Genomic DNA, 27,946 nt, shown 5'->3' on the forward strand with positions numbered 1-27,946 from the left:
GTATCTTTTGCAGTGAACACATCGCACAGTGGCCTGATTTTTCTTGCATTTGTGTTTGACCTGACACGTGGCTCTTTTTCCAGGGCTAGGTGTGGAGGGTTCTGCCCGAAGCAACTGATCTTTTTTTGCCTTCTTCGCAGCTACATGAGAGTGAGCCAACTCTGTTGCAAGCGCCACCAGGAAGTCCACCCGTCTTTCCTTCGTCCCGGTGCATGCTTGATACAGCACATGTGCATTCAGTGCTGCCATGTCAATCATGTTATAAGACACGGCGACTGGCCAGCGCCGTGTTCCTTTGCGGACAGTGTACTCCCGAACCATCTGGTCCATCACATCCACGCCACACTTTGTTTTGTTGTAAAGGGTGACAGTGTTTGGCTTCCTTTTGGTGGTGTTATCAGTCTGAACCACGTCGTGCATGCTGCTAAGAATATAGACTGTCTTCTTCCGTTTGGCCGCATACGCCGTCAGCGTGGCAGCAGAGGTTGAAAACACCTAAGAAATAAGATAAATTGTTATTTTCATAGCCCTTTTACACACAATGAAACACATAAACATAGAACCACAAAAGACCTGCAACATACCCGAGTGGTGAATACATTGCGATCTGTCTGTCTAGTGGATTGAGGAATTTCCCTGCGAATCTTGTTGACTGTGCCGAGGATGGTGGTTTTCCGTCTAAGAAGTTTTTGTGCCAGTGAAAGCGATGTGAAAAAATTGTCCGTGGTAACATTTCTGCCCTTGTCTAGGAATGGTTCCATCAGCCTCATTACTACATTTTCAGAAAGTCTCTCCCCAGTGGGACGACTGGGGTCCTTGTCAAGATATGGGAAGACATTGCAAATGTACTTGGATTTTAGGTCGCAAGCCACCCAAAACTTGATCCCAAACTTGTCAGGTTTACTTGCAATATACTGCAGGAAACAGCACCGAGTCTTTGATGGGAAAAGCTGTTTATCAATGGTGATATGTAGACCAGGGTTGTAGCACGTGATGCAGTTGGTGACAAATGATCCCCACACACTGGAAATTGCAGCAAACTTGTCAGTCTTTGCTCGATCACAGCGGGTGGACTTGTCATCAAAGCGTAGGTGTTGCATGATGTTTTGGAAGCGGTTTCGTGCCATAATTCCAATTATCTGTGGGTTTCCCAGGTTTGCTGACCAGCAGTCATTTACAGATGGAAGCCTGCAAACCCCCCGCAAGATCACAATTGCAATAAATGCCATTAGGATTGTGAGTGATTGCTGAAAATGTTGAAATGTACTCACTCACTTTTTATCATTATTTGTAAATATGTGTACAAATGGTTGGTTTTTTGTACTGTTTTCATCAATAAATGTCAGCAACAAAGGACATACAAAGGACATGTGTTGATTTCTCCCCAAGATGGCAAACTGAAACACTCCACTCCCCCGCCCCCTCAATCACTCACCCCCACTCCCCTCCCTCCAGAATTCCTAGGTAACGACCTAATATACATATGAATGACTCCAGCATTTGACTGACTGCTCTCCGGCTTTTAAAGGTAGAAACGCAAAATGATGACTCCGCGGGGGTCTAAGGTAGAAAACCAAAATGACTGCTCTCCGGGGGTCTAAGGGTCTAACCTCATGGAAAGCAAAAAGAATGCTATTCTTGTATAACAGATTTATTGACACTAAGCCGTACTGTAAACAGAAATAAGCTGTGGACTTTGTGTACTTAATCTTTCAGTCATTACAATTCACTGTCCTTTATGAGTTTACCACGGTGACAGTGTATTTTCACAACCCTTTACATCTAATAAAGGCTATTCAAAGCAATCAGCCATAGATAGAATGATTCCATGGAGAAAGCTGGATGGTGTGTCATCAGTTTTCATTATCAGAACAAACCACTGTGTACGGTGAATCCATCTGCTCACGTATGTTTTGACTGATTGTCGCCAATTTGCCAAGACCAGACGTAAGCACAGAACAATAAGCTATCGCTGTTATCAACTGGTAACTTAAAGACATTTTTGTTACCTGAAGTAAAAATAAAAACTTGACTTTAGAAAAAAAGAAAGAAATAGAAACAGTATTTTTACTTAAAACAAAAAGAAAAACAAGAGGAAAATAAAATAAAAATTCACAGGAAATGCCTTTGTCCAACACAAGCAGGAGATTGTTGCACACTGAGGTTATCGTCTCTATGCGACTGAGCCAAGTCAAAAATTTAAAAACAAAAACACTTAAAAGTACAAAACTAAAATTATTCCGTTACCAGACAACCCCTTTATTTCATTGAGCAAAGGAGGTCAAATTATTTATCAACATAATGCCTTGGTACCCACGCCAAACCCATCCAACATGCCTCCATAAAATTCATGAGTGCACAATATTGTTAATACAGTGAGTATGGAAAATACAGCCACTCTTACTTGAACACGAGAGTACAAACAAGAATCAATAATGATGGCGTCCACTTTCTGATTATATCATATATGACTACTTCTATTACGATAGATGTAACATTCACAATGTTGTTAGCTTATGGCATGTTAAACTTGTTCAGTGATTGATCTCCCATATCAAAAACTATCAGGTTGGCATACATAACTTTCTTAAAAGGCAGTAGCTCAGTGTTCAATTCTAGCAGTAGAGACTATAAAAAGAAAGCATGTTATATCTGAGTCTAATGGTAAACATAGTCATGTCTATATCTTTATTGTAAATATTTGACATTGAGACAATGTAAGAAAAGTGTTTTGTAAAATTTCAAATTGTCAGACACAAGGCAGAGTAGTGAAACAGTTCCGCTTCATTAAAAACTACACATATGGAGAAACAAAAAGTTATTCGTCAAACAATAAAACTTGATGCAAAAAAAAATTAACATTTGACAGATTCAAGCTTGACAATGGAGCCCTCAGTTCTTGTAGGTATTGTAGCATTGTCAAGCAGTAGTGTGTCCATGTCGTCACTGCTACTTGGGCATATTCTCATCTTTCTCCAGGTATTTTCTTGCAACATTGATGCCATTTCAACAACTGGATGCTGGCTGCAGGTGCTGTTGAATTATTAGCCAATCCCTTCCCAAAGTAAGTGTAAACAGTTCAGCCATTAAGACTGTTTTAAATTAGAAATCATTGAGGGGTTTTGGGGGCGAGGGGGGTGATTTTCATAACGGGTCTCCCAGGCTCTCACAAGTCCAGTATTAGGACACAGAAGAGATTGGGTTGAGAGGAGAACCCATTTGTGTTAGCACTTTGTCTAGCCACTGAAGCGGCCCGTGCAGGTGCACTTCGATCCAGCAGGGGGTGCTGGTGACATCCTGTCGATGATACTCTGCTCCCCAGCCCTGTGGAGGGAAAACACAAAAAAAAACTAAAGGTACACCATATTACACAATGACAGTGACTGATGATGTTTGCACTTATTAAATCAAGCAAAAGTGTGGCTGGTATTGTTTTCACCGTGTGTGTGTGTGTGTGTCTCATCATGACTAGAGAAATCTACTGTAACAGAAACTACCAAATAGGTGTACTTCTTGGAGTACTTTGGTAGGCTGTTTTTCTGACTTTCTTATAGCAAAAAGAAAGTCAGGTTTTGAAGTGCTTGTGGTCTGACTCACAATTAGTGAGGAATCAAGAAATTACCGAGAACGTCTTCATTCGACTTGTGTACAGCATGAAACCCTTACCTTGACAAAGCTCATCCTAATTGTACACATCTTGGTAAGCTCATAGACGGCCTCAAAGCCATGGTTAACCGACTGAGCCAGAAGTTGAGCAAACTCTTGGTTGTTGAAAATCTTCAGGCTACATCCACTGGGGATCTTGCACACAGTGGTAGGGTGGAAGCCGTGGTGGTAATTACAGTTACGACTCTGAACAAAAATGCTGGTGTCGCTGAGGCACTCTGCATACACCTCCCCTCCCACATAGTACAGGTGCACTCCTGGACGACAAACAAAAGTGTAAGAACATTTAATCACCATCATTTCCTTATTTCCTACTCTTACTGGGGTTATTAGTCATACCTTTGCCAATGTGTCTGCGGGTGTTCTCAATTGTGGAGTTGCGGTTGACGTTGGACAGCAGTCCGAGGCAGAAGCGGTTTTTGTTGTTTGAGGGGTCAGTGAAGCCATCCACGAGCACACTGGTGGATGAAGCGTGGTAAGCCTCTCCGACACGATTGTTAAGTTCATAGTAGACAATAGAGCACCAGTGACTGGGCTCCTCATACTCCACTGGCTGCACATCTGCAAACAATAGGTAAGATCAACAGATGTTGAACATGGATTTGAAATGAATTCAGACAATCCAGACAGTACACGACTGCGTGGTTAAATAAACTACGAGATTTATTAATTATTACGGTTAAAGAGGAAAAGTAACCAGGAGCAAAGCTCTGTTAACCCAACTCATGTAAAACTACATTCAATGAGGTTACCTCAACTAGCTCTAAAAGACCAGTCCTAACATATGGTCTACACCAACAGTCTGGTCAGAGATCATGCAAGTTTAAATAAATCCAAAGCTGTCACATCTTTCTTATTTCTGTAGTACAATGATGTGATGCTCCATAGAGGCTCTAATTTAGTCAACCTACATAGACTCACTCCCGACTTCAGCTCTCATAAACCAAATACTGCTGGTAGACATGAAGTGTAGCGATACTTGTGCTTCAGTAAAATGTTGTTATACAGAGATTTACAAGCACCAGGTAAATCTCAGTAATGTGTGAACTGTTTTTGGCAAGGGCCTGAAAAATGTCAAAGCCCTGCATATCAGCTTAAAAAGGTTGTCAAAACACCTTTTAAATGTGGGCACAGCAAAACACTGACAGAGTCAATAGTCCAAGTGATATTAAAACATCTTTTCCTAAATATAACCATGAATGTAACAGAGAGCTGCTTCGCACTTATCCAATAAGAGTGTTCTGTTAAATGAGTCAAAGGACTTGAAACTGTTATGTTTAGGTTTAAGCATAATAGCTTATAAATAGGGGGTCATGACAGCACATTGGACAAAACGTTTGATTTAGCAGAGTCGTACCGCAGCTGCCCAACCTCACATAACCCTCCTAGAGACTTATCTGGGTCTCAAACACGAGAACTTTCACACATTTGACAAATGGGTTAACTTAACCACTACAACTGAAAGATATAAACCAGGTTTAATGGAAGATTGTGTAAAAAGTGTCCCATAAACTAAAACGGAGACAGCACTACTTGGATTTGAAGAGAAAAAAAAAATGAGGAAGAAACAAGACCTTTGTAAATTAAACTCTGTTCATAATTTAACAGCTAGTTAAAGAGGAAAGGAAACTTATACATGAAGCTGAGATATACCAACAGGTTTGGTATATTTTTGCTACTGTCAGTATAACTGTGAGCACATCTCACCACCTCTGGCAATGCTCTGCGGTACCAGGCTGCTGTTCGTTTCCATGGACTGGGGCTCCTGGCCGATCGGCTCATCAGGGGGCATGTAGGCTGGTGGTGGGGTGTCAGCTGAGACATTAAGAGAGACATTAGTGGGACCAGCTGCTGCTGCTGACAAATGTACTCTCTCTCTCTTACGCACACAAAATCCCCTTAGACACTCCTTAGAACAATCATGACAAGATCTGTACCCCGGAAATGGTGTCAGATTACACACATCCCTCATTTGCTAAGCCACATGCTAACCCATTCCCGACAGATGCAACATGAGCTTTTCAAGCCCTTAGTGAGGCATACAGGAAACAAAACATCTACTTAAAACTGCAACAAGGACATTTCAGTGGATCATGATGCTTGTCAGCATTCAAAAAGCCAACCAAAGCTTTGCAGGATAAATAACTTAAATCCTAAATTGCTGTTAAAAACAAAAAACAAACAATTTAAAAACAAAACAAAAACCACCCCTTTTTGCCAGACTGCCTTAAATCACTGGATGTGTCAGCAGATCTGGAGTGAAGCAGAGTCTAGACCAGTGGTTCTTAACCTTGTTGGAGGTACCGAACCCCACCAGTTTCATATGCGCATTCACTGAACCCCTCTTTAGTGAAAAATAAAATATGATTTTTTTCAAATTCAAGACATAGATATGTTTTTTATTGGTGCACAAAATGAGCGGTGCATGTCACGGTGGAGGGTCTGCCGAACCCCTGAGACCGACTCACCGAACCCCTAGGGTTCGATCGAACCCAGGTTAAGAACCACTGGTCTAGACTAAGAGCATCAGTGCTGGTGGATGGAACTGGATTCGCCTGGCTACATCATTTGTTTTTTCACCATACAACTGTAAACAGACTCCTCCCCCCCCCCCCCCTTGCATTATGCAACTTGAAAAACAGAAATCCTGAGAGACCAGTGTTTATCAAAAGTCAGACATTTGTTGGCTACATGACAGTGACAATTCAGAAAAAACAATGGTTTGGCAACTTTCCCAGGGTTAGGTGGAGGAGTGTATTTGGTGTACCTGGGAGTTGGAATGGACTTGAGGGCCCCGAACTGGCAGGAGAGTTTGGATAAGTACCAGAGCTGGCTGGAGAAGGAGGATATGGAGAGTTGGGAGAAATGGAAAAAGAGCTGCCGCCACCTCCACCTCCTCCACTGCTGCCACCCCCATTGTGCGGCTGTTGGAAGGACTCTGGATAGGTGGCATTCAGGGGCATGTGTGGCTCGTTGTGGGTGAGGTTACGGAACTGTACCAGCAAGCTGTGCTGTGGGTTGAACTCGCTGTGCCGTGGTACCAGGACAGGAGGAAGCACTGGATGGAAGAAGAAAAATGAATTAAACAAGTGAGAAACTGCACACATGATGTATCACCATGTGGAATTCACAATTCATGAAAACTAAGTTTTTAAGGAGTAGGGCAAGCCCAAAACAATTAAAATTTACATGAAAATAATTAAAACCAGAAAGCAGCATAGATTAATCTTGTAGAGGCTGAAAATACCTAATGTGTAGAACACTGTATATGCTGAGATCGTTATTACAGTATTTTAATATGATTTTAATAATGCTACTATCAAAAATAACTGAAGGAATTCCAACCTGTATGTTGAAATAGAGATGACTGAACAACAACAGTGAGTCTTGAAATGTTATTTTTAGCTCTTGATACATAAGAACAAGATGTTCTTCACATCTAATTTTACCCTTAAAGTCAGAGTAATATCTTGCAAAGGGAAACCTTCAATCCTTTTTAAGAGTCCAGGCTCCAAGGCTGAAATATAGTCTTCTCACCGACAAGTGATCTGCATCTTTGAACCGGTCAATACAGACCTTGCAATCCTGAACCAGTGTAGTATCAGAAAGCCTGTATCTTTAGGGTCATCCATGGGTGTGTAAGTGTATATGATGGGGTGTGGGAGAAAAGGGGGAAGGGGGGGTTAAGTGATGTGAAAGTGCTGGGAGTTTAGTCTGAGTGGTTTATGCGTTTAGTACACTGCTTTCTGATGCCACACCCAATCTGGAATGCCTGAGGCATATAATCTAATAAGACTCCCAGAGCTAGTGATATTGATTTTCTGTGAAATGGAGGGGGCGGGCAGAAAAGGCCTGTGTGATGACAGCCTCCTGACCTTTGTAGATTTGTTTACCAGCTCTACAGTTTACTGAGAGATGTGCACAGTTCTAAATTGCTTTAATCCATCTTGTATTTGAAAGTTAAAAGGCAAAAAGCAAAACGAAACAATAGGCTAGAAATGTTAGAAACACTGCAAATAAACCAATTATGTGATGACTATGCCTCACAGAACACAGATTTAATCGTATATACAACAACCATTAACATTACATGTCTGTTTAAATATAAAAGCTAAGGTTGATTAAACAGAACCTGTTTAAGGTGAGAAAAATTACATACCAGGGCTCTCCACTCTCTTGTAGTGATATGGGTTTATGCACACCTCCTTCTGTTTGGAGCCAAACGGATACTCGCAAATGTCCAGAGGCTTGAGCTCATGGTGGGACTGTAGATCCGGCCAGCGCCACACTCTGCAGTAGATAACATGAGGAAGACCCTTCCTGTGGGAAACCTGCAGCCGGCCGTCCAGTGATCTTGGAATGGTAACACACTTGCTGGGCTGTCCAGGGCAGCTCAGCGCTTTCTCCAGGTCTTCCATGGCACCCTTCTTCTTCTTCAACTTTTTCACAAGTGCATCAACTGCCTTTTCTGCCCATTTCTCTTCCTCGTCTCCCTGTTTCCAGCCGAGCAGGCGCCTGACTGTCGGACTTGTGAAGGAGAACAAACTAGACATGGAAGTCATTCTGCAAGTTGTAGTGCAGGTAAAAGAGAGGAACTTTCCTTCGCGATGACACTGGGCCTATGCAAGGGGGCCAAAAATCAGTCAGCAGGTAATCTCCAAAGAACGTTATTAACCCAACACAGTCTGTGAGCGTGTGATCAACAAAAGAAGTTGCTTGAGAGGGTAATATAAGTGTGCAAGTATGAAAAGCCAACACCGATGAGGGGTGGGGTGAGGGGAGAGGAGATTTTAGCCTTGTCTGACCAAGGACAGGAAGCAGGGGAGGGCCAGGAGTGAGCAAGCAGGACGCAGCTGCTGCTGCTCAGGAAGGGCCCTCCAGCAAGCTGTCCGGAGTTGGGTCACTACCACTGATGGAGAGGGGGGGTGTAGTCTGTAGGAGCTCAAATCAGGACTTATGTTGAACTGATACACTGCAGCAGGCCTCACTGGTGCAAGTCTGACACACGTCTTATAAGGAAGTGCTCATTTCTTGAGAACTACCAATGCTCTTTTGGCTAACTTCATTCAAATCGCCCACAGTCAGGGTTTCCTCTGTCAGCCTTCTGCAAAACACAAAAGATCAGAGAAAGATCAAGAACACATGTAAAGTTTGAAATTACTGTTATCTAGATGAACAAGCAAGCCTTTCTAAACATTTTTATAGCAACTGTTACAGTTTTTTGTTTAATGACATGAAACAGTCTTTATGGCAACCCACTTAGAGAAGCACTATTCTCGATCCATGGGGTGGGGGTTTGGGAATTCAAGAAAACCCTTTGTGCTATTTTTGATCTGACACATTTCCACAGAAACGCCACCATCACTACTTAGATGACTCAGTTATGTGAAACGCGTTCCATCTCAAACTCGAGATCAATCATGCACATGGAAAACACTTAACAGCCATATGGCCTAAAATGCATCTAACATGATCATTTGTCACACAACAAGCAATTCTGCAGAAAGGCAGCTACAGAGTGCTCAAGGCCAACTCCCCATTTAAACAAAATAAGGAAAGCAGTTTGGATCGGGACCAAAATTTAATGAGCTCTTTTTAAAGTGCCACCTCTTCAAGTTTCAGGACATTCTGCTTTTGGTGGACTCATGCTTAGAGGCAGACACACAGCTGTGATCACACTGGCAGAGGAAAGAGCAGAATAGATGCTACAGTCGGACTAACAATGATTGCTGAACTGACTGGTACAAGTTATGCCACATAAGGGAAAAACTCTTAAGGCAGCATGTGGAGAATCTACTTTAAAAAAATAAATAAAAGAAAATCTGTTTTTTGCCTAGTGAAGTCTCAGCCAATTTTTGAACTACTTTTCAAATAAATAACATGACAGTTGAGACAAAATACTGACCTCTCTCTTCAGTATTTGCACTGGGAAAGGAAAAAAAAAAAAAGAAGTAAAACTAAGAGTTGCTGATTACCCCTCACTACTGATGCACTGCACCAAGATACCTTTGTCTCAGACTGCTCTAGAGATGTTGGGGAGTTCGGGCAATTATGACATATAACACTTCAATCCCCTTCATACAGACAGAGCAGACAGAGGGTCAACACATGCAGCCTGCAGCAGCAGCTGTTTGGGCTGTGAAACTGGCCTTAGTCAAAAAGGATGTAACCACAAAGAGCTGCTTCCTCCCTCATCCCATCTCTGCCCAATCCCTCCCTTCCAGCTAACAGCTGTCCAACAGCACTGCACTCACTCCCATTACTCATTGTTCTCCACACACATGAAAGCAGAGAGAAACATCCTAAAGCAGGACACACACACACCGAAAAAAAACCCATATCAACATGTAAATGTTGGGAGCTTTTCTGGAAGTCACCAGGCCACATTAAAGCAGTTCTTCCTACATGTGGATAGGCCTTTTTCAGATTCCAAGTGACACACAAGTTCATGGTTCAGTTGGTAAAGACAAGTAATCAATTTACACATCCAAACTTGTGGATAAACACACTGTAGCTACAAAGACTACATTAAATAAGATTTCTCATGCCAATCCTTCAGATAAAGCTGAGCTTTTCAAAAGACAAACAGTTCACGACGATAGCTTATTCTCTGTGTCAAATCAGTCTCGACTAAAGTATGTTTAACCAGATTCAGACAGATATCAGTGGGCTGATATTGGCCTATCACAGATTTATCTGTAGTTTACAGTACTGGCATGTTAAGAACAACACCATCGGTTTCCATTTTTATTACAACTAGTTCCATGTGCGTGCGTGAGAAGAATAGCAACAAATACATCTACGCCAAGATCCCCCCCCCCCCTTTTTTTTTTTTAAACACCCTAAAAATACTACCCACTATCAGTTAGGGTGCTATGTATTTTACAACATCGCATTTTGACAAGTACTTATTTGTTAACCCTCAGTAAAGGTGGCTTACATTCTTACAAAAATGACCATGAGTTTACTCTTTGTGGAACCAATTTAGTATGACAGGGATTGCTTGCCAGATATATAAAAACTATTAAAGGGCAAAAACACAAAACAAAACACTACAACACCACACCACTGGGATTTCTTAACTAGTTGTTCCCAAGTCGAGTTTCATTTCCCCAAGCATAAAATACCTTTTTTAAATAGCCTAATATAACAACCAAAGGTTAAGACTTGTGGATCAGTCGTGTTTAAACCGGTAGTAAAATCGTCAAAATCCCACTATGACCCAGGGAAAACTCTTTATGAATCACAGAAAATATATAGGTCATAGATGCATTAAGAAAATGCATATACACATATGTACATGGATACAACATTTTAAAAAATACCATCTCCAAGCATGGCGGGAAACAATGAGATGTACTTTAATAATAGGAAGTGCACCCCAGAAGCTTCTCAAATCGTTGATAGATATTCATCAGTTTGGGCTGCTCTGGATTACACGCCTGAGAAATTCCTTTAATCCCGTTTAAAAGATGTCTACATAAAACGCACACAGCAAGCAAAACAAAAAGACAAAAAAAAACTTCCAAAAAACTGGAAAACCTGACAACACTACTTTGTTTAACAGCGTGTAATCCGTCTTTAACGCTTGTCAAACATGAAGTAACACGGAACAGACAATATGGAAGGACGATTCAGTACCCCCCCCCCCCAACCAGAGAAAGAGAGAAAAGGCATTCAGAAAGACGCATCTAATTATACACAGACCCCAGAAACAGCAATAAAAATAGCTTTTAGTACTGCTCCAAGTGCTCCACGAAAATACACACGGTCACAATATAATATAATATCCCACTGGCATTAGCTAACTCTGGTATGTAGCAACTTGATGTAAGTAGCATCGAGATTTTGCTAACTAGCTTAGCTTGCTTTCACAGAACACATCTTGTTTAGCGTGAAGTTTTTAATTAAACACCTCATAACAACCATCTACATAAGAGTCTACCATAATCGTTTTATCATCAAGTATAACTTGGGGAGTCATCGTATTCAGCCTCTTAGTAGTTTGACAACGTTTACTTCAGCCTTCCTCCTCTTCCTCCATTCCAGAAACTTTTTGAACTTCTCACAACTGAAGCTAAGCTATGTTAGCTGTTAGCCAAGCTCTCCGAGGGGAACGGAGCGCCGAGCCTCTCTGTGTCCTGCTGATGTAGCTCCCTGGAGTTCAAGTCTACTCTCTTATTTCAACCGTTAAATAACCACATACCTTTCAACAATGCGTACGAATCATGCCAGTGATCTTTCTTGCAAACATTTAGCCCGTAATCCCAACTTTTGTATACATTTCTTTCGTTTTCAGAGCCCCTTCGTTCCGTCTCTCCGTGCCATGTCCTCCAGATTCTGGAGTGAAATAGTCTGGGAAGGCGGAGTAAATATCGCTCCGCTGTCCCAACAAACTAGTGCTCGCTTTGGCGTTAATGTCCGTGAGGATTTAGTTTCTTACTGCGAAGACACTAAACATTAACACTAGTTTTAAACAGCTTTTAATGTACCACTAAGCATGACCCACAATCGCTTACTTTTCTAAAAAAAAAAAAAATCAGGTCACTTTTCTTGAGTATAGGTCAGATTGTTCCAAGTGAGCTAACTTTTCTCCATCTTGACATTTGCGACCCGAATATCGAAAATATAACGTTAAATGATACGCCGGCAGCTAAAAACGTATAAGAAATGAAAGTGAAACGTTTCCATTTATTCTTTTCTGCTTTTGATGTTTAAGTGATTGAAGCTGGACGTCTTACGGTGGTCGTGCTGCGGCTCTGGAACGTCTCACAAGTTGCTGGCTCCACTCAGTCTGGAGGGCTGCGGTTTGTTGTGTATTGTTGTCCTTTATAGTCACTTGTTCGACACTTCGCCAGCCCTCGCGATGTTAACCCTTTGAACCTGAGGAATCAAAACAGAACTAAATATTCCACGACGATTCCCGTAGACGAACCGCTACTTTCTCACAGGACAGTGTCGAAGCTGCGGATTCTTCATTCAGTCTGCGGACTCCGAATGAAATGCAGTGCGCGTGCTCTGCCACTAGCGAGCACCCGACAACCTCACGAGGAATATCACAGCCTACTGGTTTGCTTTATAAAGTGGGATTCTCCCGATTCCTTCCTCCCATCCCATTGGGATAGTCACTTCAACAAAGAAGTGTTCAAGTGAGTTAACCAGACCTACAGCATTTGTAAATAAAAACGTAAGATATATGTATTTTTTAAAGGTGGATTAATACTTTTCTTCACAAACTAAAATGACTTGATCGTTTGCTGATTGTCAGGCTGAGCTTTAATGGGAAATCAACCACAGTAGTTTCTGAGATTTTTTTTTTTTATAAGACTCAACAGTGAGCATCAGTGACCTTCAGTGGGCCAGCGTGGGCAGCCAAGTCTGAAGTCACCTGTCTATGAGTTGTATCAAAGTGTTACAGGAAACACTATAGCAGTGGGTTTGGGGACCACTTTATTTTGTTGCTGACATCACTGCTCTCAGACAAAACACAACATGCTACATACCATCCAGACAAGATTACAGGCTGCCCCTAAGAATCCGTCATGCATTGACTCTGTAATCCTTTGCATGAGGAAAAATGACACACTCCTTCCTTCTCCGGGCTCTGTAAACGTGTCCCTTCTGGCTGTAAGTTATGCGTTCAAACGTGACCAGTGGAACTATCATATTTGTTTTTATAACAAATGGTAACCCCACTGTCGAACGGTTGCCGCAATGCAGCTTGGAGTTTACATTGGTCTAATTAAATATTCACAGCGGATGGTGACGTGAGCTCAGTCTGGAAATCACACTTACACTTAAGCTTGTGTATCAAAATGCAAGATATTCAAGAATCAAATGCATTATTATGTATGTATTCCCTTAATGCTTTCAAGGCAACTTCTATGGGGAAATTCCACCTGCAAATCATCATTGTGTAATGCTATTGATGCTTTGCAGGAGGAAAACTACTACTGACACTATTACAGTTCATGTCATTCAGGTGTACAAAGCTTTCTTTTTTCTATCAAAGGGGATATATTCAGTTTTTTTCTATTTTCTTATAAATATACACTTTTCAGAGATTTTGGTCCATACTGGCATATTGACATCAAAGTTAGTGGAGCTTGATTGCCTGCACGTTTATAACTAGAAGCTCCCGTTCTGTTACATCCCAAAGGTGCTCTACTGGAAAGAGTTCTGGTGACTGTGGAGGCCATTTGAGCACAGTGAACTCATTGTCATGTGAAACCAGATTGGAGTTTTGTGACATGATGCACTGTCCTACTGGAAGGAGCCATCAGAAGATGGGTACACTGTGGTCATAAAGGAATGAATATGGTCGGGAACTATACTCAGGTACGTTGTACCACCTCACGGCAAAAAGTGTGTCAAGAAAGTTTCCTCCACACCATTAGACCCACCAGTCTGAAGCGTTGATACGAGGCAGGATGGAGCCGTGATTTCATGTAGTTTCATGTAGTTGGCGTCTGAACTTGCCATCCAAATATTACAGCAGAAATTGTGACTCATCAGACCAGGCAACATCTATTGTCCAATTTTAGCGAGACTGTGTGAATTATAACCTCAGTTCCTTGTTCCTAGGTGACAGGAGTAGCACCAGTTGTGGTCTTCTGCTGCTGTAGCCCATCTGCTTCAAAGCTGGACATGTTGTGTGTTCAGAGATGCTCTTCTGTATACCTTGGTGGTAATTTGAGTTGCCGGCCATTCTCCTCTGATGTCAACAAGACATTTTCACCCAGAGAACTGCTGCTCACTGGATTTTCCCAGCAGTTTCTGAAATACTCAGAGCAGCCCATGTGGCACCAACAATAATGGCATGCTCAAAGACACTTTTTTCTTCCCTGTTCTGATGTTCCATTTGAACTTCAGAAGGTTCTCTTGACCATGTTTGACTATGATGGTCTATTAGACATGGTCAAAGCTTGAAACAATTAGGTCAGATTAAATTGAAGTATTCCCTTCAAGGCAAAGGTTCAGGCTTCAGACAGTTTCTCAGCCCTTTGTGATGTAATAGAGAGATGTTCCCAAGCAGTTTTAGCTTGGCGTGACTATATGAAAAAGTCTATACAACGAGGCAAACTGAAATAAATTTGCACAGCTGTTGGCCATACAGGTAACTCTAGGATAGCACAAGTTAAAACACATTTAGCTCTGGTGAAAAATTCTCTCTGGCCTGTGTTACGAAAAACCATCAGCTGGGATTTTCCTATGGGCTGCAGATTCTCTTCTGACGCCACCAACAGCCAAAATGTCAAGGTAACTAGACAGTTACCAGTTGTACTCCCTTTTTGTCCTGGTGGCTGTCAGGGGCAAATATTTTCAGGTTTCCAACAAAGCAGACTTCACAGGAGCAATTAAACCTAAACTTTGCTTTGCAGTTGGTGCGAGTGCTGTTTAAACCTTTTTGTGAGGGGCAGCCAATCATAAGAAAGCGGGCTTGTGATAGCAGCTAAACTGATGGGCTGCACCAACTGAAATAATGATGATTTTTTTGAAACTGGGAATCATGCAAAGTCATTCTAGTAGTCTCCAATCAATAGATAAAAATAAATAAATAAATGGAGCACAATAGATCAGCTTCATGGACAGACAGGAGATTACAGATATACAAGTTGTATTTTTCTTATCAATAGGAAGTCTCACTGTTCAGTTAACTGGCTTTCCACTCCTTTTGTGGTTATAAAAACTTTTGTAGGTTTTGCTAAGCCATCATCCGTGTGGTTCACTCACAGGTCAGCTGCCAGTGCAAGCAGTTTGATTGACAGGTGATCAAACAGGTTAAGTATACACTGTTCAGGTAGTATGCATTTGTTCAATATCTGTAGGTGATGAGCCAGTCTTTTGAACTGAACAAGCATGTAGTGTTGACATAGTTTTGAGCTGAACCCTTATGTGTCACACTGTTCTCTTTGACTGTCTGCCTATTCTGCCCGTCACAGTCAGCTACACAAATCCTCTTCCACCTTCTTCAAAAATAAAACTGCACAATGCATCACTTCCTGTTCAAAGGTTTTTTGTTTTAAAAACCAAGCCAACGTCAGGCACATCGTGTTTAGAACAGCAAGTGAGTAACATATTCATGAACTGGCGGGAAGCTGAATCACAGCTGTGTTTGAAAACACACAGCAGTAAACTTGGTGGTCGGCCTCAAGACACCAAGGCGATTTTTGATTGGTTGGAGAAATTAACCCGTCCTGAATTTAGTCACACGCAAGACGATTGAGATCTGAAGAGTCGGTTGCTGCAATATTAGAGAGCTAGAAAGAATGCCGCCTGCGGATTGCTGGGAGCAACCATTCAAGGAAAAAAAAAAAAAATACTGTGAAGCCATCACTATCATCAATTTCTCCATGCACATAGTAAAAATGCTAGGTTATGTTTCAGCCAGCTACTTCAAATTGCTCTTTTTAAATCTACTTTATTTATTTTTTTGAAGAAAGTAAAACTCAGTTGTGCAACAAAGAGATACAAATACATTCACCATAAAATGAGTAGGTTTATTCGTTGTTCGTCCTTAAATGGATACCAACTTTTATAAAAATGATTTGCTGTTTTGTGGGTGAGTTTAGGTATCAATCAAGCCACTGACAGTGGTGGCTAAACAGTGCAGCATTAAAGAGAGACAAAGCCCCAATCCAGGTCTTATGGTACATCGATTCAGCCTCCACGTACGGTCTATGTTAAAGGGGATCTTTTATGCTTTTATATGCGTGTGTTGCAAATAACGAGGCCATCTGTGCAGGTAATCACTATGAGCCAAAAACGTCAGTGCTCTAAATGTTACAAATGCACAATGCTATTGTACAGGATGTATCAAAAAGAATAATCCCATTTTAAAGTGCTTTCATTCAATGTTCACAGGAAACAATCTAAACATGTACCATTTAGAAAGAGGGCATTCGTGAGTTTCACTTGGTTCCTGGTTGGTAGCATAACAACAACAGTGGCTGCAGAGACTGCAGACATACCCACAAAAGTAGGGCTCAAGTTTGACTTTCTTATGGATATAAAGTATGTGTCAGGTGTAGGGATGCATTGAGCAGTTGTGAGCATTGTGTGATCAATTTTACATTCAGCCATGCACTTTAAAGATTTAATTTTCTTCATGTCCTTTACTTTTAAAAATATAGCTTTTGGAAATCAGATGACTCTTTTGATACACCCTGTTCTCTTAATTATGTATAATGTCAGAAGTGGATCGCCCTAATATGGTTAGGTCATTTAAACAGGTCTGGCCGACACACTGTTCAAATCTTCCATTTATGAGAGTCAGCTAGTCAGAAGATAGTGTGCTTAATGAGACAGCGGCCATAAAGGGAGAGGCAAAAGTAAAAATTTAGAGCATAAAAGGTCCCCTTTAAATTTTGCAAACTACTTCTGTGTAGCCTCTCACTTACTACTTTGGTTTGTACTTTTGATTTTTTTTTTGCCAGAAACATTTAAACATTCTGCCAGAGTCAAGTGTCAAGATTACTTTAAAAATTACAGATTACACACTCAGTTGGTCTGTAGTTAATGTACCTGAAGCTCGGGACTTTCTTCCCCCTCCATGATTTTATTTTGTCCCTTTATACTCAGAGTGACAAAGAATGAAGTTTTGTTCTTTTTAAACAGAAAATTACAGTGATGAGTCAAATATGCTATACTCACAACAAAACATAACACTGGGGAAACAAAAGGAAACAATATATTATACCACACTCAAATATTAGGAAGGAAAATTACCAGTGTCTCGTGTACACACTTTGACAGCAGTGCAAGTCAGTGGATCGGGTTCATTTTGGTAAAATCTTCTAAGATCTGAATCGACAAAAATCAACACATTGCAGGTGCACGCAGTAGGCAGATTTAAACTAATTAAAATTGATTAATGTGAAAAGCTATTTTCCCGACTCCAGTTCAACAACATGTGACAGGTTAAGATAAGAAGAAAAAGTAACGAAGAAGAATTAAAAGCCCCTTCCTTAATCAAAGCAGCACTGGATCACCGACGCTAACACCACAGGTTTGATCTTTTTAGTTCAATTTCAAAATATTGCTTTTAATGATTTCTTCTCAGATATCACTAAAAAGTTAGTTAAACACTCGGAACTGATTTGTCTCCTCCAGTAGGTTTAGGTGAATGATGCCTCCTGTTATACTCTGTAATGATTTCACTGTGCTTCTGAGCAAATATTCACACGATACTTGAAAAAGCCTGAATGTTGTTACAAAGTTACAGTTTGAGAAGTTTTTTTCTGTATTTGATCAGCATCATGACACAGTTTCATATGAGGGCTCTCAATTACAAGAAAGGAGGCTTATGACTTCAGCTGAGGGTCACCGCCATGAGCTCAGCTTTTTGTCAGAGTGCATGCACTGACTTCATATTTGTGCGTGCCTTTTTTTTGTGAGCGCTCATGGCTGACATGCAGTGTTCACCTGTGCTGTCTCGTATAGCTTGCTCCACTGATTCACTGAGAGATGGTTTCATTTTTCCTTCAGCAACCTTCCAGTGGAATTCACCTCCCGATCACGCATCAAAGTAAAGAACAGACGGATTTTCTTTTTTCCCTAATTTAAACTGCTTTTGTGCTTCTGTGGATTTTTTCTCTCTACATGTAAAGAGATCCAAGAATAAACCAGCCTTTTCCCCACAGAGGTGCTGAGTGAGGTGTTGGCCTCAGCACTGCACTTGGTCCCCAGGTACTGTTTGACTGTTCGCTGCTGCTAAATAGTTAGCATAGGTCAAACGCAAAGAACAAATTAGCCCGCTGGGATTTTAAAAGTACCTAAATGATCCAGAATGACTACTTTACCCACAAACTGTGAAAAATCTACACATTGGTCATTTTTCACTCCAATGTGTAGATTTTCCTGCACAATTACTTCACTCACAAGCACTGAAATGTGTCCAGTTACACCAGTCAGTATACTGGAGGGTCAATCTGCTAATATAATAACATTTCACACCCAGTTGGTTGGTGATAAATTGGTTTGTATACGATCACCTGGGTGCGTTAGATAAAAAGCACTTGTTGTACAATGTGTAAGACGGTCGTGGATTCAACTGATCAGTTACAATTCATTAAATGGTCGTTTAGCAAATGAAGGCACTGAAAAAATGAGTCTGATAAACGTCACCACACTGTTCTGTAGTGCAGAGGTACATACATGTTCCTGCAGCATCACAGTTTCATGACAGTATGAAGAGCATGTAAGGAACGACATTTCCACTTCATGAGGCAAAAAAGCTGGTGAGCCTTGACGTGAGGAGGCGGGCCGCCAATGTCTCCTTTGGTGCTGGACACTATCTGTCTTGGTTGTCTGACCTGAGGCCGCAGTCCGAGGAATCCTCAGAGGGAGTGTCTAGGACAGGATTGACAAACCCTTCGAATTCTGCAGTGTCCTCTGGGTGGGTGCTCACAAAATCATTCTCCCACTCCAGTGCGGTGGAGTCCTCGGAGGCTGAGGTCGGCCCGCTGTTCATTTGCTTGCCGCCTGGCCTCAGGGCTGCGCGCAAGATGTCCTCCTCTGTTCGAGACCTCTCCCACACTGGAAGCGCGCGATTGATTCCTACAATGCAGAGACATGAGGTTTGATTCTGACAGAAGAGCAGTAACTGATGTCAAACAGCAGAAGGTCCACGGTGGAAGTCACAAACCGCATGTATTACATAAGTGTGCTGCCTTGAAACGTACACAGGAAAAGACTGAAAATAAATGACAGATGTAGCAGCAGAGAAATGAAAACAAAAGAGCAAAATATGTTTTCAAATAAATTAAAATACTCTTGGAATTCTATGAAAAAGAGGGCTCATCACATCATCACTATCCTAATCAAACTTTTCAACTTCAGTCAGAATGTTCTTACCTTCCTCATCCTCCCACTCCAGATCTAGTGAGGTACCGTCATCGTTGGTGGAGCGGGTCTTGGTGGTGAAATCCCAGCTGCACTCTGTGTTTGGAGTCACCACATTTGTGTCAGACGGGAGTCCTGGGAACAAACAGAAAGCATGTAAACCTGACCTCTCATGAATATATACTCGCAATGTACAACAAAACGATTATCTTCTCGATGCCGATACAGCCGGCAGTCGGTTTTTGCAGTTTTCAACAAGTTGCAGAGGTCCTCAGAGCAACCGCAGCTCATTCTTCTTTGGCAAATCTCTCAAGATCCTCCAGATTTGATGGTCTTCTAGCGTGGACCCTGGTGTTCAGTTCACCTGACAGATTTTTAAGGCAATGCTTTTGTGCAGCCCAGTCAGTAACGTTCACTTACTGACTGGCTCACTGGAGGTAGTTCTTCACCAGGAGCGACACACGTTTTGGGTCGTTGTTGTGTTTGAAGATAAAGAGACGACCCAGACCCAGGTTTGTTTCTGACTGCTCGAGGTTTTCTTTTAAAATCTTCACGTATCCTCCTTTCTTCATAAGCCTCCCACCACTGTGTTCCTCTGTGGGGACGCTGTCCTCTGAGTTGTAGAACTCTCACTACTTTCTCCAAACATCAGCAAAGTGTCTGCAGCTTAAGAGCTGTAGTTTTATCTCCTCTGACCGAAGGACGCTCTTCTAGTCTGGATTATTTGTCTCCAGGTCGTTCTTAGCACACCTCAGTCTGGCTTGAAGGCGTTTCTTCTGCAGAAGTTTTTCCTGGTCTCTAACCTCGCAGCTCATTCCTGTGCAGGTCTATAGTGATTGTCTCCTTCAGACTACAATTTCAAACTTGACTAAGTCATTCACGGGTGTCTTGGCAGTTGTTCTCTCACCATTTTTCTTTCCAGAGTCTTTTGCTTCCCACTGCTGCCAGGTGTGCTCTGTGTTGTGTGTCTGTCTTTACATTTCTTGATGATACTCCCCACTCCAGTTCTTGACACTTGGAAACACTGTGATAACTTTGTATATCGTTCTTCTGTTTTCTTTCTTTCTTCTTCTGCCAATTCTCTCTAAGCTGATTTGTTTTGTAGGCTTTTTTTTGTATGATGCTTTCTCAAGTAACAGCTTGAACCCTCCATCAGGTTTTCATACTGTGTATAAATCGAAGCTAGCGCTCAGTTTTAACTTAATTGTACAAGCTTTGAGCATTAAAGTCGCAATTAAGGCAGAATAACAAGGTCACAACCCCGGTCACTTTTGTTTCTCTGAAATATTTCGTACATTGTGTGCAAACAGAAATAACTAATGCTTTCTAAAGAAAACTAGTATGTTTAGATACGCTATGTTTCTCTGCCCTGTTTAAAAAAAAAAAAAAAAAAGCACCTGGGAAGAGGTTGACAAAAGCCTTAAATTTCATATAGATGGTTCACTCACTGTTGCTCCTGAAAGCTTCAGACTGGGCTTTAACATTTTGGAGGTAGGCATCAAAATCTTCCCCAGAGGTTTGTCTGAAACCAAAGAGAATAAGACGTGTTTAGCAGCAGTAAAGCACAGGAATCCCTCCAGTCCAGCGTACTTTCATTATTTCTGCTGCTTTCATGTGCAGTGAAAACAAATGAAGACGGACTGGACAGCTTGGAGCACTAAAATCTGCTCTGCAGTCTACACACTGTCTGGCTGCAGCCGCAAATATAATGTGCACTTCATCACACAGATGTGTGTTTTGAACCTCCACAAAAAACAAGCTAGAGGCTGCAAGTTCTGGTTTTCCAGTCTTTCTTCAACAAACACATCGTTACTTAAATCCTCCTGCAGAGTCCCATGACCCGAGTTTGTCCTCAGCTCAACAACTACGCCGTTGTCTAATGAACTTAACTGACTCACTTTCTTTGCTGGGTTTCACCGCCGGAGCCATCTGCTTTCCCCCGTGTCCTCTGGGCAGACAGCTGCTGACAAAAACACCACAGATCAAGTAAAAAGATAATCTCATTAGAAATTTCACAGGATTGAAATACACACTGGATTCATTTGAAAGCCTTTAACAATTTTGGCATTATCAAGGAAAAATGTGATCAGACATTTTTGAACAGATGAAGAAGAAAAAGAAAAATAAGCAACACCAAAGGAGCAGTGGAATGTGACCACAGACAAATGGCAGTCCTGCTAGTTGTCCTTTTTTTCTTTAGATCATTGGTCCCCAGCCTTTTTTGCACCACGGACCGGTTTATGTCCGGCAATATTTTTATGGACCGGCCTTTAAGGTGTCGCAGATAAATACAACAAAATAAAACCAGTAATGGTACCAAAAAAAGAAGATTTATTCATACCACACGGGAAAAGACCCCGGGAAACCGAGTTAGCGATAAAAACCATAAATTTCCCACCCGAGCCTCTTAAGGCCCGGTACCAAACGACTCACGGACCGGTACTGGTCCGTGGTCCGGGGGTTGGGGACCGCTGCTTTAGATCACATGAGCAGAAGAGTACATATGAAACCACCATAGTGATGAAAATTCCTGCTTGATTATTGCTACATGCCAACAGTCTAGTTTGTCTTTGTAAAAACGTGCATGCAGGGACTGTAAATATCAGCCCTTTTATGGACCTTTTTTCTTATTTCCCTGCTTGACCTTAGAAATAAAGCCCATATCCAGATTTATATCCACTGGCACCTTTGCCTTTCTACTGTAACGCAAATAAACTCCTCCTAGTTTGTTTTGCTTGCTTTGCCAACAAGGTTCCTGCACCATTTCAAAACCCAGCCTCAACTAATGACAAATAAGAGCAAACAATGCTGAAAAGATACGCTTTGACTTTGTTATACATGCAATAACTACTAGTTGCCATACTATTCAGCACGTCACTACCTCAAGAATTAAAAGCTTTTCATTGCTGCACATGAAAATAAAATGAACCTTTATTTACAGGTACAAAACACTGAAGTAAAAGTACAGAAGTACATCTGCTTCCAGCAGCCTGAAGTGTGTCAGAGAAAACAACCTGATTCACACATGTACATTTCCTGTACAGGGTTTCTGCCTGACAACAGCTGACAGCAAGCCCCCACGGTCCCACCATTATTAAATGACCCCCACCCACCCAGCAACCAAAGCAAGCTCATTTATTTACTGCAGTTAGTAATTTTAGGTTTAGTCTTCTTGCTGCTACATTATATGTAGTTGAGATCTACTATGCAATAAATATATATTTGGCATTTTTTCAACTTTTTCTACTCTAATGTATCTGGTTGTGCTAATTTCTCCCCCGGAGCCGTCAGACTCTTCAACACTCAGTAACTGGACTGACACACACACACACACACACACACACACACACACACACACACACACACACACACACACACACACACACACACACACACACACACACACACACCACTAACTCAAGCTACTTTTTGGCACAACCCATTGTCATTGTTGCACTTTTCTATTGCACAGTCTGTATCGCTCTGTTCTGTCTGGTGTTGCAGTGTCTATGTTTTGTTTTGTTTTTTGCCATTTTGCACACTTTTCTTGGGCTCTTTATGTAGTCCTGTGTTGATTGTCTGTTATATGTCATATGTAGCGCCACGGTCTTGGAGGAACGTTGTCTCACTTCACTGTACCACTGCACTTAGTTGACATGACTATAAAGCCACTTGACTTGACACGGAGAAATGGCCACATTATGCTGTGACCTTAGTGCCCCCTAGTGTTTCACGCCCTGTAAATCCACGCAAAAGCAAAAGGATAACAACAAGTGGCAACTAAACTTACAGGCTTTTCTTTTTTTCGTACGAGTCTTGAACAAGCCTTCTCCAAATTTAACAGCCGACCTGCAGCAAAGTTAGGGAAACATAAGACCTAAGTTTCCTTGGTTTTAATGTCAGATTCTTCAAGGACTTCATTGATCCACGGGAAATCAACAATCTCAAGCAAAGACAAACAGTATACTTCCATGAGCAGACAACAGTGATGAAGGCTGAACAGAGAAAGGTGGACTTGTGCAAAAATAATCACTGTGAGCTGAAATTAAGATTGGCTACTTCTTCTTTTCCTCCTGCCTGGCTGCTCCATCTTCAACATCTTTTGTCCAAAACATCCACTGTCCCTCCTCTGCACATTTCCAAACCATCTCAGCCTTGCACCTGCACCTGAGCTGTCCCTCTGATGTACTCATTTCTAATTTTGTCCATCCTGATCCTGGCAGAAACCTCAACACCTCCAGCTCGGCCTCTTGTCACTTTGTCAGTGCCACGTTTCCAAACCGTACATCACAGCAGGTCTCACCACCTTGTAAAGATTCCCTTTCACTCTTGCTGCTATACGTCTGTCACAAATCACCTCTGACACTCGTCTCTACCTGCTCCACCCTTCTTCACCTCTCGTGTGCTTTGAATGGTTGACCCCAGGTATTAGAACTCATCCACCTTCACTTCCTCTGCTTCTTGCATCTTCAGCTTTGTATCTGCCTCCCTCTCATTCATAAACATGTATTCTGTCTCGCTTCATACCTCCACCTCTCCAGACTCTCTTCATAGATTACGATGCCATCTGCATTCCTACTGTGGTTATATCAAGGACACAAACCCCACCCACCAGTCCACAATAAGAAGTATTGAATTTAGGGGAAAGAGAGCCAGAAGGGCTTATTTCACTAAGGCCCAGTGAAAGACAAATATTGTGACTTATATAAACTTATTATATTTCTGGTCAAGAAGAAAAATGGAGCTGGAAATTATTATCATAGCCCCCTTTAAAAATACATTAAAAAAACAAAACAGAAAATTGAAATCCTGGGAGGTCTCTGCACAGAGGGGCCAGCAGCTTAGAGGAGGAGGAGGAGCTTTAGCCGAGCAGTAAGGTAAAGAAGGCAGCGCTCAGTACCGCCTCACCTCCTTCAATTTTCGTTCACGTGCCAGCCTGGCGGCCTCACGCTGGGCGGCATTTCTAGCCTCCTCTTCTAGCCTCAACTTCTCCTCTTGTGCCTCTAACTGAGCAGAAATAATGAAATGAAACAAACAAGGAAAAAATAAATAAATAAAAAAACAGAACAGAAAATTACAAAAACAGAAAAAACAATGCAGCAAATTAAAGGTAAGCCAACATAAGTTAAACACAAAATGAAACAATGAGGGCTGTTTAATCTTGACGTGGACAGGTGGCCTCACCTCGGCTCGCAGCTTTTGGTCTATGACGATCTGTTTGTCTGAGATGGCAGCGTAGCGGTGCTCTTTGAGGTTCTTGATCTCATCATCACTGATGGGCCTGGTGGAAAAACAAGAACACATATTACTCTTTTTGTTTTCTTTTTTCATGCCAGAGATTATTAGCTTTTTCTTTACATCTGAGCAGGATCTCTTACCTCGGGCAGGGCTGGGGGCTCTCAGCCTGCAATGCAACATACACAACATACTTTTTAGCAAATAGCTCTGAAATCCACTAAGAAATGCATCTACCCTGCTGCACTGACTCAAGAAGTGCTACTCTGGGACTGAGCGGAGAGTAATCGAGTTACTCTCTGGGAGGAAAAATGGATGACTCCCATATCGCAGGGATGGCCACATCACATCGTTTTCTATCCATCATGAGCCGAGCACGGCAATAATGGACGGTCTGATCCAAGGAGCATAATCCAGCTTTTAATCAGAAAACAGCATTTTTTCACAGACTTATTTAGCTCGTAAAATCTAAACTTACCTCATCACTTTCTACCAGATTCTCAAACTGAAAAAAGAAATAAATAAAAAGCACAGTTAGACTCATTGCATTAGCTTAAATAGTCATTCTTAAGAAAGGTTCAAATAAATAAATAATGTACACACCTCGATTGTGTAGTGCTCCCCTGTGGTGCTGCTGCGGAAGTATTTTGACCTGCAGGAAAAATGAAGAGAAAAAAAATTAATTTCAAACAGCAGGGGTACCAAACATAAGGCCTGCGGACCAGAATCGGCCCACTTCCAAGTTCCAGTTTTTTTTCCACTATGTACTTTAAATTTTTATTTCTGACAAACTCAAAAAAAAACAAAACATTTTTGTGAATTACTGTGAATTGTTCTGTTTTAGTTGCAATTACTACAATAACTTTATTTTCTTTAATTTTATAGATTTAATCAAAATTAAACATTTCTGTCATTTACTACAGCAGCATTTCGTTATCATGTAGAAAAACAGAGACATGCTAGACGTACTACTAAAACTGCAACTTTCTTCTTATATTAAATGGGATTAATTTAGTAGTTAAACACCTTTACACTGACAGAAAGGGCTGTTTCACTGGTTTGGCCCACGATGTAAAATTACTTTGACATCCCTGATCTAGAGTATAATGAATGAGACAAATATAAATTAGCATCAGCACTTTTCACTTTCCTGTCTCTTCTTCATATTGTTAAAAATATACACCAGGTCTATTCCTGATGCTTAATTTTCAAAATACAATTAAAATCTTCAAAATAAAAGGCCCAGTGTAAACTAAATACTCATTTCTTGAAACCTCCTTAGTCTGACACAAAGCCTTGTGAAGGTCTTAAAATAATGCTAGGGACTCATTTGTGTGGTATTAATTTGATGTTTGAATTCACAATGCCAGAGTTATTGCATCATAAACCAGGAGCAGTGGCTTCATAAAGGAAATGAACTAAAAAAAAAAAGAAGCATGAACCTATAGCCAAATCTCAAAGCTCTACAGGCTGTTCCACCAGTTTCATGAAAGAAGTCTCAGCTGTATGTAGGTAAACAGATATTAGCATAAGCAAACTCTATGAACTTTGTATTGTGAAATTTCCCACATAATTATTGATGCGTCACTGTTGGCTGTTCAGTTTGTGTTCAAATGTAGTCTGAATCCATTATTTTGTGTGACTTTTGGGTGCTGCTGAGTCACCACAGCAAGCAGCTCCACGTGTTTGATTTGGCAGAGCTGGATGGCCTTCCTGACCCAACCCACATAAGGACTTGAGGCTAGTTGAATGCTTTATGTGGAACAAACTGTACATGAGAAAGCTATATTACACAGATGTAACTTCCACTAAAGCAGCGTGCTAAATGACATCTGTACCAGGAGCCCTGACAGCCTCACCTGCCCTGCATCAAATACTGCCAATTAACATTATTGATTTGAGCTGTGACCTTTAGGATCTACAACAGTCAAACCTAAGAGAGAAAAAAGAGCTGTTTTTTTCCCTTCATTTTAATGACTGTCAGTGAGAGTGTGACTTAAAAACTTAAAACCAGGGGCAGATCTACAGGGGGGCAACTGCCCCCCTGCTGTAGAGCCTCGCCCCAACTTCTATGTTCCTAAAATATTTTTCGCCTTTGCAGGATTGCTATCGTTTGTCCAGTGAGCACTGCAGAGTGTGAGCAAAGTTTTTCTACTTCAAAAATCACCACGCTCAACCATTTTAGTTTATACCTAAAAATTATCTTAGAACAGATAATGATACAATAAATGTTTTGTTGACTGCATTTACATATTGGGGGATTTTCAGATACCTCACTGAAGAGGACACCTTTGTTGTAATGCCACTTTGGGCTAAGTTACAACTACTACTGTGGTACGAAGTGTTAGCTACTGTCAGCTCCATTATATAAATCTATGGATGAAAGTGTGAAAAGGCTCGTTGCTGGTAGAGTGAAAGCCTTCTCTCACCTTAACAAAGCACAAGGTAAAGTCAGACTAAAAAGCATCAATTATTTACATTCAACTGGGTGACACAACAGCCTGAAGCTAAGGCAAAAAACAGGCAATTAATCCCAGCAGCTAGCCAAGCAGCCAAACTGTCCATATATTAGTTTACATGATTGTGTGTGAGCTCTCCAGAAGCTCTGTCAGCTGTGCTGTCATTATCAGACCTTAGCTAAACTACAAGTCTACAGCTAAACTACAGGCTCCTGACACTAGGGGTGGGGTCTTGATTCCCACTGGCACTGGCTGACTGCAGGTACCGTACAGCTAGAGGCTAAACTAGCTGGCCCGTATCTCTGATTTACAACATCACCGTCTGTAATAACAGCATCCCTACACAGCTGCCCAAGTGCTCACAGGCAGACTGCCGTGTCAAACTACCGGCCAACCTTATCAGCAAGCAGATAACGCCGCTTCGGGTGATGCTTGCATGCTAGCTAGCTCAGGCAGCTAAAGCTCACAGTTGACTCACCCCCCTCCTCGTTGGATCCTGTTGGTTTCTCTCCTGAAGAGCCCCACACAGTATGCCCAGCAGTTACCCATCGCATTGTCAAATGTTCCTATGATCCGGCTGCCTATCGCCTGACAGCTGCTGGAGCATTAGCGTTGGCAGCTACATCTCCAAACGTACTCCTCTCGCTCCAGCCACTTCCTCATCCTCCTTTCTTCCTCTCCGGCTGGTGACAGAGCTCAGATGAAAGTGAAACATCACCACCTGCTGTCCTCTACGTGAAGTT

The 27,946-nt window shown here is 41.6% G+C and overlaps 2 protein-coding genes and 1 long non-coding RNA gene across 7 annotated transcripts; 1 reads left to right on the plus strand and 2 right to left on the minus strand.

The window, feature by feature from the left end:
- Positions 1–1,635: 1,635 nt before the first annotated feature.
- smad5 (SMAD family member 5) lies at positions 1,636–12,562 on the minus strand. 3 transcript variants are annotated; one of them, XM_004563167.5, is made up of 7 exons: positions 12,408–12,562; positions 7,826–8,770; positions 6,434–6,724; positions 5,374–5,481; positions 4,006–4,227; positions 3,667–3,923; positions 1,636–3,324 (listed from the first exon to the last, which is right to left on the minus strand). In XM_004563167.5, exons 2-7 carry the CDS (start codon positions 8,226–8,228, stop codon positions 3,181–3,183), a joined length of 1,425 nt encoding a protein of 474 aa, XP_004563224.1. In that variant the 5' UTR covers positions 8,229–8,770; positions 12,408–12,562; the 3' UTR covers positions 1,636–3,180. The 3 variants fall into 3 exon arrangements, with proteins under 3 accessions (XP_004563224.1, XP_023009228.1, XP_004563223.1); XM_023153460.3 differs by lacking the exon at positions 12,408–12,562 and adding an exon at positions 11,873–12,031 and having other exon boundaries at positions 5,377–5,481; XM_004563166.5 differs by lacking the exon at positions 12,408–12,562 and adding an exon at positions 11,873–12,031.
- Positions 12,563–12,699: 137 nt separating this feature from the next.
- Positions 12,700–15,649, plus strand: LOC143421488 (uncharacterized). The gene is made up of 3 exons (XR_013101146.1): positions 12,700–12,815; positions 13,826–14,004; positions 14,251–15,649. It is a non-coding gene; the product is annotated as an uncharacterized LOC143421488 (long non-coding RNA).
- Positions 15,650–16,145: 496 nt separating this feature from the next.
- ap1ar (adaptor related protein complex 1 associated regulatory protein) lies at positions 16,146–27,895 on the minus strand. 3 transcript variants are annotated; one of them, XM_012922448.3, is made up of 10 exons: positions 27,682–27,895; positions 25,348–25,396; positions 25,223–25,249; positions 24,888–24,913; positions 24,694–24,790; positions 24,418–24,516; positions 21,408–21,469; positions 20,958–21,031; positions 19,522–19,644; positions 16,146–19,224 (listed from the first exon to the last, which is right to left on the minus strand). In XM_012922448.3, exons 1-10 carry the CDS (start codon positions 27,750–27,752, stop codon positions 18,959–18,961), a joined length of 894 nt encoding a protein of 297 aa, XP_012777902.1. In that variant the 5' UTR covers positions 27,753–27,895; the 3' UTR covers positions 16,146–18,958. The 3 variants fall into 3 exon arrangements, with proteins under 3 accessions (XP_012777902.1, XP_023009229.1, XP_012777903.1); XM_023153461.3 differs by having other exon boundaries at positions 21,408–21,472; XM_012922449.3 differs by lacking the exon at positions 24,418–24,516.
- Between the last annotated feature and the right edge of the window lie 51 nt (positions 27,896–27,946).

The sequence above is a fragment of the Maylandia zebra genome, linkage group LG2 (genome assembly GCF_041146795.1).
Source record: "Maylandia zebra isolate NMK-2024a linkage group LG2, Mzebra_GT3a, whole genome shotgun sequence".
In the NCBI taxonomy this organism is placed as follows: domain Eukaryota; kingdom Metazoa; phylum Chordata; class Actinopteri; order Cichliformes; family Cichlidae; genus Maylandia; species Maylandia zebra.